Below are 15071 nucleotides of genomic sequence, written 5' to 3' on the forward strand. Positions count from 1 at the left end.
TAGTAACCGGCTGGCGTCCGGTTACATTGGAGGCAAGCGAAGCCAAAGGATGAGGCGACTTGGCTTGAGATTGGCGCCAAGGAGATGTGGAAGTCGATCAACGTCGAAGGGATTTCGGAGAGCGCAAAGGCGATCGACGTCGAGGTGACCTGGAATGGGATGGATGTCGAGAAGGGCCACGGCCATCTTGCGACCCCAGGGCAATGAACTTCGCCGGTCTAATAACTACAGAAGATGGCGTCTTCGAGGGGCCACCTCGCTTGGACGACCGCTCCGCTACCCGGGCGGACTTTTTAGTTGAGGGCCCTGTTTGGGTTAGGGGCTTCCCGGTAGAGGGACCGGGTTCAGCAGACTGACCTCTTGGACAGAGAGACTCCTTGTAGAGGTGAGAGAGGAGGCGAGTTGAACGGACCCTCAGGGCCTTCGTGGTAAGTTTGGAGCAACTCTTACAAGTTGCGGCGATGTGGCCTTCTCCCAAGCAAAGGAGGCAGTCACTGTGAGGATCAGTCTTCGCCATTTTGGTACCACAAGAAGTGGTACATTTCTTGAAGAGGGGAGCCTTCTTAGACTCCATAGCTAGAGAAGAAGCTAACACGTTCTCTCTCCATGGCGGCAGAAAAAGAACTGGAGGGAAGAGTGCTCCCTCCCCCTTGGGTCATGTGACCGCTGGGCGGGAAGGCAGCATGCCCCGAGGGGAGGGGAACACTCTCTTTTTAGATTTTGCTAGAAGCTGACAAATCTTATCTGTGGCTGGCCTGCGCCTGCACAGTCCCAATGTGGGACTGCATAGAAGCCACACAGATGAACAATAATCACCTCCATCTTATTTGGATTGCATCTCATCCAGTCAACTGCCTTTCCTGGCTCAAATGAAAAGGACTAGTGTTGGGTATTGGCAGAATGCCAATGACATCACACTCTAAACGTCCAGATTATTTCTCCTACCAGTTTTATACAGATGTTAAACAGCATGGGAAACAAAACTTAATCCTGAGTAACTCTGTGGACTATTGACACAGAAGAGGAACAACAGCCTACCAGAACCACCCTCTGGTATCTAACCTCCAAGAAGGACTGGGACCACCACTGGTTCTAATTTTGCAACGTGTTCTAGGACGAATCCATAGTCACTATTTACGGCATGCCACCAAACGTTCGAGGAGATACACCAGTGAAGGTCATTAACCAAGGCAACCAGAGTAGTCTCCATCCCTAAACCTGGTATGAATCCCAAATAAAAAGGATCCAGATAATCAATTTCATCCAAGTACAACAGCCTACCTTACAGGGCTGTTGTCAGGATAGAACTGGCCAACCCCTTTTTGCCTTGAGTTCTTTGGAATATGATTACTGAATAATAACAATAATTAAAACAGGAGACAAAAATGTTTTCAAGGGGAAAATGTCTTAAATACAACCTTGTGACAATATATCCAAAATAATGCAAAATATAAGAGCAAGAAAAAATGAAATGTTGATTTGCTCCTCAGTTTCCCCTCATAGTGCTTGAAAAGAACTTCAAGCATGTTAGAAGCAGAAAATCGGTAAAGACTGAAGAATAGTCTGAAAGACAAAAGTCCACTCAAGAACTGCATGAATTTGTGAGAAGGTACCCCATCAGTGCTATACTTTCCCAGCAATATGAATGCTGCCAGGGATGCTCATCTTATCAACAAGGAATTTTAAGGACCTCCAACTTACAAAGACAGCCCATCAGCCCATCTAACTCACTATTTTCCAATCCAACTAGCACCAGCACTCCAGAGACTGTTTTAGCAGAGGCCCCGCTACATTTTTAACTGGATATGTCGGAGACTGAACATAGGCTTTTCTGCATGCAAAGAATGTACTACTTACACATGGATCCTAACCAGAGCTTGTCAATGCACAGAACAGCTGTTTTTAGCAGTGTCTGGCTCTGCGTTCATCGTAATATCCAGTTCAAGCCTCAGAATACACAATGAAAGTTTGGGAAAGTCAATCTCACCTGATCAGGACATTCTTCTTCTTTCTGACAGCTTGCCTTAATGGCTCTCTCAGTGTCACCTGAGCAAAATCCTGCAGCGCTGCATAAATAGTGTTCCTAATGGCTTGGTTGAACACACTCTCCATACGGCCCATGAGCACTTGCAAGCCTTTTATCATAGCTATCACCTGAATAATTAAAAACAAAAAGGATCACTTCTTTTCTATATGCTCTTGTAAGGAAGAAAGCATGTACCAAGGAAGAAAGCATGCACTTGTCAGCAAAATGAAATTCCATGCTAAGAAAGAAAAAGTTAAACCTCTGACCATTTCAGAATTGTTTGGTTAACTTTCCCGTGTGCTCAGGATGTGCAAACACAGAGAAAGTTTTATTGAAAAATGATAGACACAAAGCAAATAATATTGTCGAAGGCTTTCACGGTCAGAGTTCATTGGTTCTTGTAGGTTATCCGGGCTGTGTGACCGTGGTCTTGGTATTTTCTTTCCTGACGTTTCGCCAGCAGCTGTGGCAGGCATCTTCAGAGGAGTAACACTGAAGGACAGTGTCTCTCAGTGTCAAGTGTGTAGGAAGAGTAATATATAGTCAGAAAGGGGGGGGGTTGAGCTGAATCATTGTCCTGTAAGTATCAAGATAATGTGCTAATGAGGGTGCGGTATGTTAATATGGAACCATTGTATCCTGAAGTGATCTGTTAATGTGTTAAATCCAAAGCTAATCTGCATGGCTATTGTGGAATGTAGTCTTTGTTAGTCTGGAGGTTTTCAGGACAGGAAGCCAAGCCTTATTCATTCTTAAACTCTCTTCTTTTCTGTTAAAGTTGTGCTGATGTTTATGAATTTCAATGGCTTCTCTGTGCAATCTGACAAAATAGTTGGTAGAATTGTCCAGTCTTTCAGTGTCTTGGAATAAGACCCTGTGTCCTGTTTGTGTCAGTCCATGTTCAGCCACTTCTGATTTCTCAGGTTGGCCAAGTCTGCAGTATCTTTCATGTTCTTTTATCCTTGTTTGTATGCTGCGTTTTGTGGTCCCGATGTAAACTCTTCCACAACTGCAAGGTATACGATATAATCCTGCAGAAGTGAGGGGGTCTCAAGATATTCTTGCCATTTATTAAAGGAGTCACTGATAGGATGGAGAAACTTTTGAAAAAAACATAACCTACAAACGGTGTTTAAACCCACCAAGAAAATACAACAGATGCTACGATCAGCAAAAGACAAAAGAGACCCCCTCACCTCTGCAGAAGTATATCGTATATCTTGCAGTTGTGGACAAGTTTACATCGGGACCACAAAACGCAGCATACAAACAAGGATAAAAGAACATGAAAGATACTGCAGAATTGGCCAACCTGAGAAATCAGCAGTGGCTGAACATGGACTGACACAAACAGGACACAGGGTCTTATTCCAAGACACTGAAAGACTGGACAATTCTACCAACTATTTTGTCAGATTGCACAGAGAAGCCATTGAAATTCATAAACATCAGCACAACTTTAGCAGAAGAGAGTTTAAGAATGAATAAGGCTTGGCTTCCTGTCCTGAAAACCTCCAGACTAACAAAGACTACAGTCCACAAAAGCCATGCAGATTAGCTTTGGATTTCACACATTAACAGATCACTTCAGGATACAATGGTTCCATATTAACATACCACACCCTCATTAGCACATTATCTTGATACTTACAGGACAATGATTAGCACATTACCTTTGATACTTTTTGCAGGACAATGATTCAGCTCAACTCCCCCCCTTTCTGACTATATATTACTCTTCCTACACACTTGACACTGAGAGACACTGTCCTTCAGTGTTACTCCTCTGAAGATGCCTGCCACATTTGCTGGCGAAACATCAGGAAAGAAAATACCAAGACCACGATCACACAGCCCGGATAACCTACAAGAACCAAAGCAAATAATATTATTGTACCTATTTTGTTGATTCAAAACCATGATTTCTTAAAAGGTTCCAATGAATATTCCCAACCATATGAATTCATCATCCATACAGCAGTACAACTGACCTGTATCAGAACTTTGAATAAACAAGGTGAGTTATTGTTTGACTTTCGTCAAAGACTGAGATGCAAATAGCTCCTCAGACTCACTCTAAGAGTTTATGCTGGCCTACTAGTATTTTGAATTCTTCCCTTAGGACCACAGACCACAGTGCCATATCACAAACAACTTCTGAAGCACATTTTGGTTTCAAGAGCAATCTTCCATATGGCACAAGGCAGCTTTCAAGAAAAATAAGGCTCAAATCTTTCTTGAACTCATGGAGCTAAGTTGACAGTTCTTTGGTAAACCTGACAGATTTTAAATTAATGAAACCCAAGTTTCATTTTGGAAGGAGATATCATGGAGGGATGGGAACATGACATCTTTGCCCTAATTAGAACACTGACATGAGCATTGTCTATTTTCCTAGGATGTGACAAGGCATGGAATACTCTTTGTTGTGCTCTATCTAGTATACAGAGATTTGGGGCACAGCTATTGTCATTGATATATAACTGGTAAGAATGTCTACATTCAGAGACAGCATATGAAAAACAACAACAACGACTAGTACAGGTTGAGTATCCCTTATCCAGACGGCTTGGGACCTGAAGTGGTCTGTATTTCGGATCTTTCTGTACATTAGAATATTTTGGAATTTTTGCATATACATAATGAGATATCTTGGGGATGTGACCCAAATTCATTTATATTTTATATACGCTTTATACACATAGCCTGAATGTAATTTTAAACAATATTTTTAATAATTTTGTGTACATTGAACCATCAGAAAGCAAAAGTGTAACTATCTCACCAGAATACCGTACCAGCTGTTAAACAAGAGCCACAACAAACAACAAACTAACAACGGCAGGCTTTCAGTCTCCACTTACGATGTAGTGTAAACTGTATTTTATTTTTTTAGGTGAGAGGAAATGTTGAAAGCAGGCAGCATGGATTTGCTTGCATGCTGGCTCAAATGAGCCGGTTTTCGGATCAGTCTGGTTACGGGATGTCCAGATAAGGGATATTCTACCTGTAGAATTCAGTTGTTTTGTCATATATAACCCCCTACAGAACAAAATCACATTATAAGCTTGTTGATCAAGGGAAACAAGAAGGAACAGGGTCAAATTTCACCCCAGATTCCCTGAACCTCAAAGACCATTACTTCAATCACCCTTTAAAACAGACACATGCCACTTTGAACAAATCAGTGTGACCACCCACCTCAACAAAAGCAAACTTTTCCTCACTGGTATAATTGTACCGTGTGGCTCTCTCATACTCTTCAGCTGTGCCTGGGCAGTCTTTGTTACAGAACTTATCAGTGGGATGGACCAGCTTCCAAGAATACTGAATGGAGAAAACAAAAGCATGGACAGAAGCACAAAATAATCTAGGCACCAGTCTACTATTTTAGAAAAACAATTTCAACCATTTCAAGATCACATTATTCTTTCATCATGTTTCTGCTCTCTTTATGCCTGGTGATACCCAGGGCTGCCAAGTGCGGGGGGAGAAGGGGGCTGGGAGTACAAAAAACTACAACATTGACTTTAAAAGGTTTAGAACACTTTAAAAGGGGATCAGACAGATTCATGGAAGTGAAGGCCCATGAGTGGTATGGTTACCAACCTCCAGGGGGTGGCTGGAGATATTATGCTATTACAACTGATCTCCAGGCAACAGAGATCAGTTCCCTGGGAGAAAATGGCAGCTTTCGAAGGTGGATTGTATGGCATTATACCCCACTGAAGTCCCCAAATCCCACCCTCCTTAGACTCCACCTCCCCAATCTCCAAGCCTTTCCCAACCTGGAGTTGGCAACCCTAGTGGTCATTAGCTATAATGATCAAATAGAACCTCCATGTTCAGGGACAGTATACTCTTGAATGCCAGGTTGGGGGGGGGCAACTGTTTGGGCTGGCTGTTGATTTTATTCCTAGCTGATGGGATTCCCAGAAGCATCTGGCTGGATAGCTAATGTCAGAAGTAGGTCAATGGACTAGAGAAACCTCTGGTGTGATCCAAGAAGCCTCTAATTCTTATGAAAGGGGCAGGGCATGTAGTTATCCTATACTCGTTTTTGCAGAGGGCTTTAAAATATTATTCCTGATTCCTCTGCATCTTTAAGTATGCTGTTAAATTAATTAAGTGAGTGGGAGGAAAGGAGACTGCAGTTTTTTATTGCTGAAGGAAAGGCTTTCTGTGCATGCCCAGAAGTACAGTTCTTCCTGAAGTCAGCCTGTGATGAAAACAAACTCTTAGGCTAAGTTCTAGTAAGATCTTTGGCCAAAGTGAGTAGCTAGAAACAACAAATTATTGAGGGGTAGATATGTTAGCATGTTGTGGCAAAACCAAAACGGAATCTGGTGCCACCATAAAAATAACAAGTATGGTAGTTGCAGCTTTCATGCTTAGAATCTATTTCATCAGATGTATGAAGTAAATTCTCAATGTGCACCTGGAAAAATGCTTGTAAGGAAGGAAAGCAGTTGTAATTGCCATTAAAATGCATGTTATGGAGCTATACCTTGTAATTAATTCATATTATATGTTAATTAAAGAGCTCATATGCAAGAAAAACAGAAAACTGGGGATAAGCCCCACTGAATAAAATGGGACATGCATCTAAGGATACCTGTTTAGGATTACTCCCAAAAGTTCTAAATAGTTCTGTACCCTTTGATCTTGTAAAGATCTGTACCTTCAAGCTCATCAGAAGCATGGATTGGACCACTCTGGAAATTATTTCAAGGGTAATTTCAGTTGTCTAATCTGCCCCTGCTCTCCTGCCTTCTTTTCTTCCTCTTTATGAAGGCAACAGCAGGAAAGGAGGGGATGGAATGGAATGGGGAGAGAGAGCTGGAACTAGCTGGATTTTAGTATCTGGGGACTAGAATCACTTTCTAAAGTTGGCGTAGGTGCAGGAAGACAACATCATCTGGAGATTTGGCTCATCTGCCTCCTCTCCCTGGACAATGAAATCGACTTCTTCACATCTCCCCACTTTTCATTACTCCATCAAGCATCCCGTAAATCTGTTTTGTTTGTTTCGTTTCTGGTTACTAGAAATATTTCAAAATCTTTCTGCAGTTTAGTACTGTTTGAGAGAGACTGAAGTCTCACTTAATTCAATGGGGCATATTCCCAGGTTAAAAAAATATTATTCTATTCACAGTAACAGAAAGCCAAGTCCTTTGTTTTGTTTTGGATCATGGTCATGGGGGGACCAGATGGAATTTTTGTCGAATGGCCCATGATGGCTCTTGACACCCTGGTGATACCACTGCTTTCACTTCTTTCAAATCCCCTTTCAAAATCTTCCTTTTTCCTCAAGGCTTTGACACAATGCCTAGGTTGCCCTTCCTCACAAAAACTAAACCTAAGAATGTGAAACTGGAATGAATGCATATTTCTTACACTGTTTATCCCTGACACTACCTCCCTGCCCTCCCTTTCATGTATCCCTTACGGTAAACTTTAGATTGTAATCTCCTTGGGGCAGGGATTTGACTTCTTGTACTAATATAAAGCACAAGACACAAATGTTATTGATATACTAACACCTCCCCCCACCCTCTTATCTGTATTCTTATACATGAATTTCTTAATACAACATTCTTTGATTACAGTCACCCATCTGGCTATATGTCCCAGACTACGGCTATGTGTAGCTAACCAGAACTTACCACTTCCATAACATGTGCACTCCACTTGGACAAAAGTTGTAATCCTCGCAACGCCAGGTCAAAAAGCTCCCTGTATTCTTCATCTGATTTCTGGCTGTCCAGCCCTGAGCCAGTCACAACCTAGAGGACATCAGACAATAATCTGTCTGAAGTATTCATTTCTGAGCTGAGTATCTTAGCAAACGTACCTTGACACATGCTACTTCCCCATTACTGAGGTAAATAAACTGAGCAGAAAATAGGAAGAAGAGAATGTAAACACTTGTAAATAAAAACAAATGTAAAGCAAATGCAGTGATCAAAAGGAAGGGCAGAATACTGTTCAGCAGCAGCCCCCCATGAAAGGCAGAGCAGTGTAGTGATTAGAGTTTCAGACTAGGACCTCAAATTCCCATTCTGCCCTCGAAACTCATCGGGTGACCTTGGGCCAATTGCACATTCTCAGCCTAACTTTCTTCAAAGGAAGGGCCAAGAATGACCATTGAGAGCACCTGGACACCCTCCAACGGTATGATGGCCTCTCCCCTCCGTCTGAGCCAGCCACCCCTCTGACAGAAGGATGGGGGAGGTGGCGGAAACGCCTAGCTCAGCTCACACCGTGAGGCAGATGCTGGCACCCAACCTGGCCAAGCCCCACAGGAGGTGAAACAGACAGTGGCGCCTAGCCAGGGCCAAGCACTGCGCAAAGCAAGGCAGAGGGTGGCAACACTGGCTGAGCCCTGAACGAGAGAGAGAGAAAGAAAGAAAGAAAGAAAGAAAGAAAGAAAGAAAGAAAGAAAGAAAGAAAGAAAGAAAGAAAGAAAGAAAGAAAATGAAACAAAAAAGCAAAACTTGTTCATGCAAAACAAGCCACTTCTGTTATTTATATCATAAAAAAAGTAAAAAAAATGGAGTGAGGAAATTTTGGCACTCATTACCCACTGAGTTTCTAGACATTCTGTGATTTACTCACATCCATACTTTCTCTTTTATCCCATAAACTGTACTTGGGCCTACTTTACTCTATGGATAGTCTAAACTTACCTCACTGTTACTGTAGCGAGCAAGTTCTGAGATAAAACGAATGTGGTCATCTCGGATCTGTACCATCTGTTCACAGATATTATACTGGGGACTGATGCTGCTCTGAGTACATGTCCACCTGGGCAGAAAATCAATGCCTTTAACTGGGTGCGAGGGGGAATAACACTGTAAAGCAATAGTCAGCACTTGAGACATTTTTTTGCTTCATAACTCGACAAACATGTCATTATACCCAGTATGGCTTAGCTTGCTGCTACGCCCAGACATGGGCAACTATCAAACTGTGCTAGTGAGAATGCCTCTGCGTGACATAATACTACATATTTACAGAGGATGATTCTTTCATATGGCAGCCCAGATCTTAATAAATTAGTTTCAGCAAGGTTATGCTTATCTTGTAGGCTGCAGTGGCATCTGCAGTGGCAAGAATCTGAACAGTTATACGATCACCATTCAGTAAATGAAAGAAAGATCTGGAAGCTTGGTTACCAGTATCTGTCATATAAGGAAGGCATTATTGGACCAAAAGTAGGGGGGAAAGCCTCTTTAGTATTTTATGTCAGTGTTAGGACAATTACTCAGAACTAACCAAAATAAAAGATACCTGTGCTGCTAACTGAAATAAGTAATTTTCAGGAAAATGTTCATTATACCTATATGGCTCATTAAAAAGCGCTAGAGTGGTATAAACAGCTTATCTGTAAATAAGGCTAAGAACCAATCATTTTTCCTTCCACATTGTTGAATTATTCAGAGATTCAACAACTGAAATGATCATACAAAAGTTTTTCGGTAAAATAAACTTCAGCCCATGGTATGCCTATTGGCTACTTGCCAAATTGATGGCATCATAATTCAAAATATGCTGTTTGTTTTGGGTCATCAGCACTATGTAGATGTTTTTCTCCTGTAGGAAGCTGAACTACATTTCCTTAGTGTCACTATGATGGATGCAGTTGTTAATCATACTAACAGTGGACAATCATGCCCAGTTACATCTTCAGTTCTCCCCAAATCCCAGCACTTCACTCTTACCCTTTCAGTGTCCTGCTTCCCCCAAAGGAATCGGCAGGTTAACAGGGATGACCAGATACTTTGCTGCCTGCCACATATAATCTAGTTCATAATGCAGAATTAAAATACCATGCAAGAAAAACATAGTTAATTGCGTCTCAGCACAAGGGTAAAATGTGTAAGGGGGAGCAAAAAAAAGGGAAGGATATGAAAGTGCAGGAACACAGGAAAACTCTTGGAAACCACTGAGTGTATGAAATCTTTTTCTCCAGGGAAGGAGAGCACCTCAAGGGTCACGCTGCTCTGGTTAGAAATTGAATGAGAAAGGAACTGTTAGTATAGGAGGAATATTAGGAAGAAGAAATATTTTGACCATTTAGATGTAATTGGAGACATTAGAAATGGATTAAACAGACACATTGTTAGATAGCTTCCATAAACTCTATAAATTTACCTCAGGTTAGGTTAGGATCCAACAGAGTTTAACAGTATAAGGGAAAATGTTAGGATGATCAGTGAGGAACTTACACATTCATGATGGTGAGGGAAATAATTTATCAGGTACTTCAGACCCATCCCAAAGCTCAGAATATCAAATACATCCAAAGAACAGTGGTTGGTATTTTACGCCAAGTTATAGCAAAAACTGGATTTCTGTACTGGTGATTACTTTCTGTAAGTAATTACCCTGTAACCTTTGAATTCCTGGGATCTTGATTCTTGATCTAAATCTAAGATGCAGCAGGAAATGTGTTCCACATAGTTGGCTTGTATTTATTCCATTCAAAAACTAACAAAAGTTAGGGGAGCACAACACCCACTTGTGTAGTGTAATGGAAGTAGAGAACGCTATTCAATATATACCATCTAAGAAATGTGGACCAATGTTTTAATAGAGCTAGTGTTCTAACCTTAAATGTTAAACCAGAGTAACACTGGAACTAGTCTTTGCAACACATATTTCCGGAAGATTTTTTATTAAGAAAGTCAGACAAGTTTGTAAGTGATTACTTGGACGGTCTCTTGAAACACAATTGTGAGGAGACTATTTCATGTAGTTCCATTTCAAGAGGCTGTGCATGATCTGCTTGCATGTGTGAACTGAGCCTGACAAAACTTCAAATAAACTTCCTTTAAAAACACACAACTGTTTTAGCAGTGACTGACAATGCTCGTGAAAGTCACAGAGCCATGCTATTTTGCATACACCAAAGTACTCAACATCCATTTCAAAATTTGTTTCATATGATCTGAATTCATATCATCAAGCCATTCGAATGAGACTCTAAAAGAAGCTGTGAACCTGAGCTCCTGTTTCACACTATTTCTCTTTTGCTGTTCCCCTTGAAAGTCTCTTGAAAATTCCTACATTATAGTGTTGTCTCCCAGTTATCTCCCTTGGTACCGGACAAAGAGAGAAAGTGCTGTGTCCATGCTCTGGAGGATTTTATACCCTCTACTGAAAAATGTGGATAAAAACTACCCAGAGCAGCACACTTCATTCACTTTCACACCATGAACATTCATACCTGCACTCATAGCCACCAAGCAGAAAAGCATACAACAGACAGTGAACATGCAAAGACTTTCAATATATTCACAGTGTACAAACACACATACATTTAAACGCATACCTGTTTTCAGTCACGTTACACCACTCCGTATGCACACATTGACTATCCAGACACACTCTCATAACCAGGAACATCCATAGCCAATCTGGCTTTCTTGCATGTACATTACCAGTCACATACTCTCTGGGACAAATTTGACATGACACTTGTCACATGGTCACCAGGGAGACTTGTAGCCACATGCCAGCTGCAAGTTCCCCAAGGAACCCCTTTTAAGCAGAGCCTCAGGGGCCCAGTTCTGGTTGAGACTATGGTGTGTGGGGAGGAGGAGCTAATGTAGTTACACAGGACTGGGTTTAAAGGCAAAATATTAGGGTAAGATCATGAAAACAGCATGCAGGATGGGTGAGAAAGGAGGACAATAAAGTTTTGCTTGGGGCAAAAAGAATGTCTTGTATCAGTGTACCTGAGGCCTACAGAATGATGGGATGAAGTCCTGCGCAACTAGGGTGCAGTGTGGAAACAGTTGGATGCAGCAAGCACCAGGTAGCAGGCAACAGAAAACAGACAACAGGAGACCAGAAGTCAGAGGTGGGGTCTGCAAGGCCAGGACAAACTCACAAGGGGTACAGATGTTGCTCCAACGACAGCCAGAGCGTCCCTGAGCCAAAGGCCATTCCCAGCTGCGAGGTCTTAAAGGGACAGAGCTGAAGCACCTCTGAATGCCCATCTGAGACAGGAAGGGATGGCCTTGCGTTGGTTGGCAAGGAAGAGGGTCCAGTTTCTGTACCTGAATGGTTAACCTCAGAAGCAGAGCCGATGTTGTGTTCTCTACTCCAGGGCTGCCTTTCAAAAAAATCCCAAGGCAAGTTCAAGGAAGATGCCAGACTCCCTCTCCTCAAGGCCATAGCCTGTCCTGGATGTCTGAGGTGTAAGTCACATATAAGGGCAAACCACAAAGAGGAACAAGAAGTTCCCAAGATGGCAGCAATGAGCAGAGAGGTTAAAGAAAAAGCTATGCAGCAGTCTGCACAGAGGCATAGTCAGATGTGCTCTGCTTAATTTGTAGGCCAGACTTCTATTTCGTTTTGCTGGGATTGTTTTGTGTGTGTGTGCGTGCGTGTGTGCGTGTGTGTGTGTGTGTGTGTGTGTGTGAGGGGAGTTCATTCTTACGACATGGTATCAGTTTCAATGGCCTATCTATTTCAATGGCCTTAGGCAACGCCTAACTTTGCACAGACCTGTTTGATCACTGCCATTCTAGGTACAGGACAGAAAGGATAACAAATGAATCCGCACACACCACACATTTAATCATTCACTTGTATGGTGTCATGCCCGGGATCGTAACCTGATGGACTCACACTCACAGGCACCCATGCAAAGACCTCACACACGAGAGCAGGAGAGTTGCAAGCATCTTGGCAACTTCCTCTCTTGACCAGGACACACCCAAGCCAAGAGACATTACGGCAGGCACTCACTTGGATTTGTTCTCCTCATAGTGAGCACTGGTCTTAATGTATCTGGCCAGTTCTATCTGCATATCGCCGAATAAAGGAACCACCTGCAGCTGCTGGAAGAAAAAAACAGAAGATGGTTTAAATGAGGCAAAGGCTCACTTATGGTCTGAGAAAACAATACAAGAGATCAGCAAAAAAGAAAAGAAAAGCGGGGGAATAAAAGTCCACAGCAATCTCCCCGAAGAGTGCTGTGAGTGTTCAGAATGAATTGAGTAAACGTAACAAGGGTAGTGTGGCATGAGATACTATAGTGTCTCAAGCCAGATTCATACATTCATTTTTGACATGGTAAAATCCTGAGACGCTCATGACAAAAGTGGGCTTGTAAGTATTTTAAAAATATAAATAAAACCACCATGAGATGAGTTTCAACTAGAATTTTTTGAGTGATGAGCCCTTTTTCTGAAGAGAGATCCATCTTGGGGAGATGTCACTACATCCTGGGGAAATATTAAAACTAAACAGTCCAGTGCGCAATGACTCAGTAAGACATTTAACAGACATTCCTATGCAGACTTACTCCAGTCAAAGTTTACATTATAATAGGCTTAGACTAACACTGCAGAGAATTGTATCTAAAACTGGTAACTTTATGAGCTTGAGAACACAACTTTGGGGTTACTCAGCCAAATATGCTTGTGAGCGACCAGTGCTTTGTATTAATTTCCAATCACACACAAGCCACATGAGGGCGAGCATCCTGTCACAGTTAGACGAGTAAGATGAAGATGAAAGAATAAGTACTGTCATACAAAACAGAGACACTAGTTCCAAACCACCACATCAGGAAATATCACTTTAACGAGCTGGTTCCTGTTGTGCTTCCGGCACCCAGCAGCTATCACAGTGTTTTCTACGCCCATAACTATATCACAATTGTCTAAAATTATCAGCACAACAACAGGTACCAGAGCCCTCTGGCCATGCAGAGCACGGAGATGGAAAGCTTTTAAAGGAATACATCCAAATTGAAGCTACCTAAAGTGTTCTGTGCCTGGTTATGGAGTGTAGCACAGCAAGGACTCCTAACGACTTCTTTTTCTATTTTCCATTTTTTTAATTGGCAAAGATCTTAGATCCTAAGCCTTTGTCAATGTCGTTTTTTGATTAGATGTACGTCAGTCTGAAACTGCATTGTTTTTCCTTAGGGAACGGTGGAGGTGTCAGCTGTCATACTTTAATAATTTTGGGGTACCAAAGAAGGGAAAAACTCTTGCTGAAATAATCTACTGGAGGGACAATCCGAGAAACTCATCTCCTCCCCAGACAGTGCCCTCTTTCCCTTCTCTAATTCAGATTTTGATAGCTCTGGCTGATACAACCTCAAGCTGGTGCTGAGAACAGAAAATTCCCTAGCAATTAGCCAAAACCAGTTAGGAAGAGGACAGGAAAAAGGGAAGAACTTTTGTTTTCAGAAGCCCTGATTACTCAGTGGGGGCAGGACAAAAATGAGAGGGTGATGTGGAAGTCTGACAAGCCTAGCTCTGGCAGTTGGGCTGGAGGAATCAACCATCATTAGATGTTCTCATCTGCCTGAGAAAAATGTAACACACTACGGAGAAACTTAAATTTTGGCCATGGAGGACTCCAAGTGCCAATCAATCAGGGTGCAGGAGGGAGAGTGAAGGGTTATTATCCTGTTCGAACTTTCCAGCAAAGGTAAGAGTGGAAAACTAGAAGTTTACAGCATTCGAACAGAAAAAGTAAACATAGGAGCTGTGAAGTGCCATACCAGAGGGGAAAACTCTCCGAAGTGAACAAATTTCAGGTACCAATGCAAGGAAACAAGACAAAGGCCTGGATGACACTGGTGAAGAAGCAACTAAGCTACTAATGTGTATCTCAGGCTGTCAGGACACTAAGGGAGAAATTTCTCAGGGGTCACCTATCCGACTTACACATGAATAAGAAAGTAAACAATAGGCGCACACCTCACAGAATGGCAGAGCATCTCAGAGCTCAGCAAAGACAGTGAAATCTGTTCTCACTGGCTCTCAGAGGCACTACAATAAATCCAAAATTGGAGTCTAACAGCAACTCTGATTGCTAAAAAAAAATGCATCCCAAATCAACACTAGGAAAAGTACTGAAACATTTTCCAGATGCAAAACCAATTTAAACACATCAAATGATTGGTTTAAATGAATATCATAATTGAACAAGTGTTCTGTATACTTCCTATCACATACCTAATGGATGGTGTTTATCAATTGAATAGCTCATTACTTGATCAACTTACATCCAT

General features: G+C 42.0%; 1 protein-coding gene across 3 annotated transcripts in view; it reads right to left on the reverse strand.

The window, feature by feature from the left end:
• Window positions 1-15071, reverse strand: part of CYFIP2 (cytoplasmic FMR1 interacting protein 2) — a 71834-nt gene that overhangs the window by 41200 nt on the left and 15563 nt on the right. For 2 of the 3 annotated variants that reach the window (XM_056857516.1, XM_056857500.1), the window contains exons 9-13: window positions 12788-12879; window positions 8716-8833; window positions 7693-7812; window positions 5228-5353; window positions 1988-2154 (exon numbers count right to left, since the gene is read on the reverse strand). In XM_056857516.1, coding sequence (XP_056713494.1) covers window positions 1988-2154; window positions 5228-5353; window positions 7693-7812; window positions 8716-8833; window positions 12788-12879 — 623 coding nt within the window. The remainder of the gene's footprint in view (window positions 1-1987; window positions 2155-5227; window positions 5354-7692; window positions 7813-8715; window positions 8834-12787; window positions 12880-15071) is intronic. The other variant, XM_056857508.1, reaches the window with a different exon arrangement.

This window comes from Euleptes europaea, chromosome 1 (genome assembly GCF_029931775.1).
Source record: "Euleptes europaea isolate rEulEur1 chromosome 1, rEulEur1.hap1, whole genome shotgun sequence".
NCBI classification, from domain to species: Eukaryota; Metazoa; Chordata; class Lepidosauria; order Squamata; family Sphaerodactylidae; genus Euleptes; species Euleptes europaea.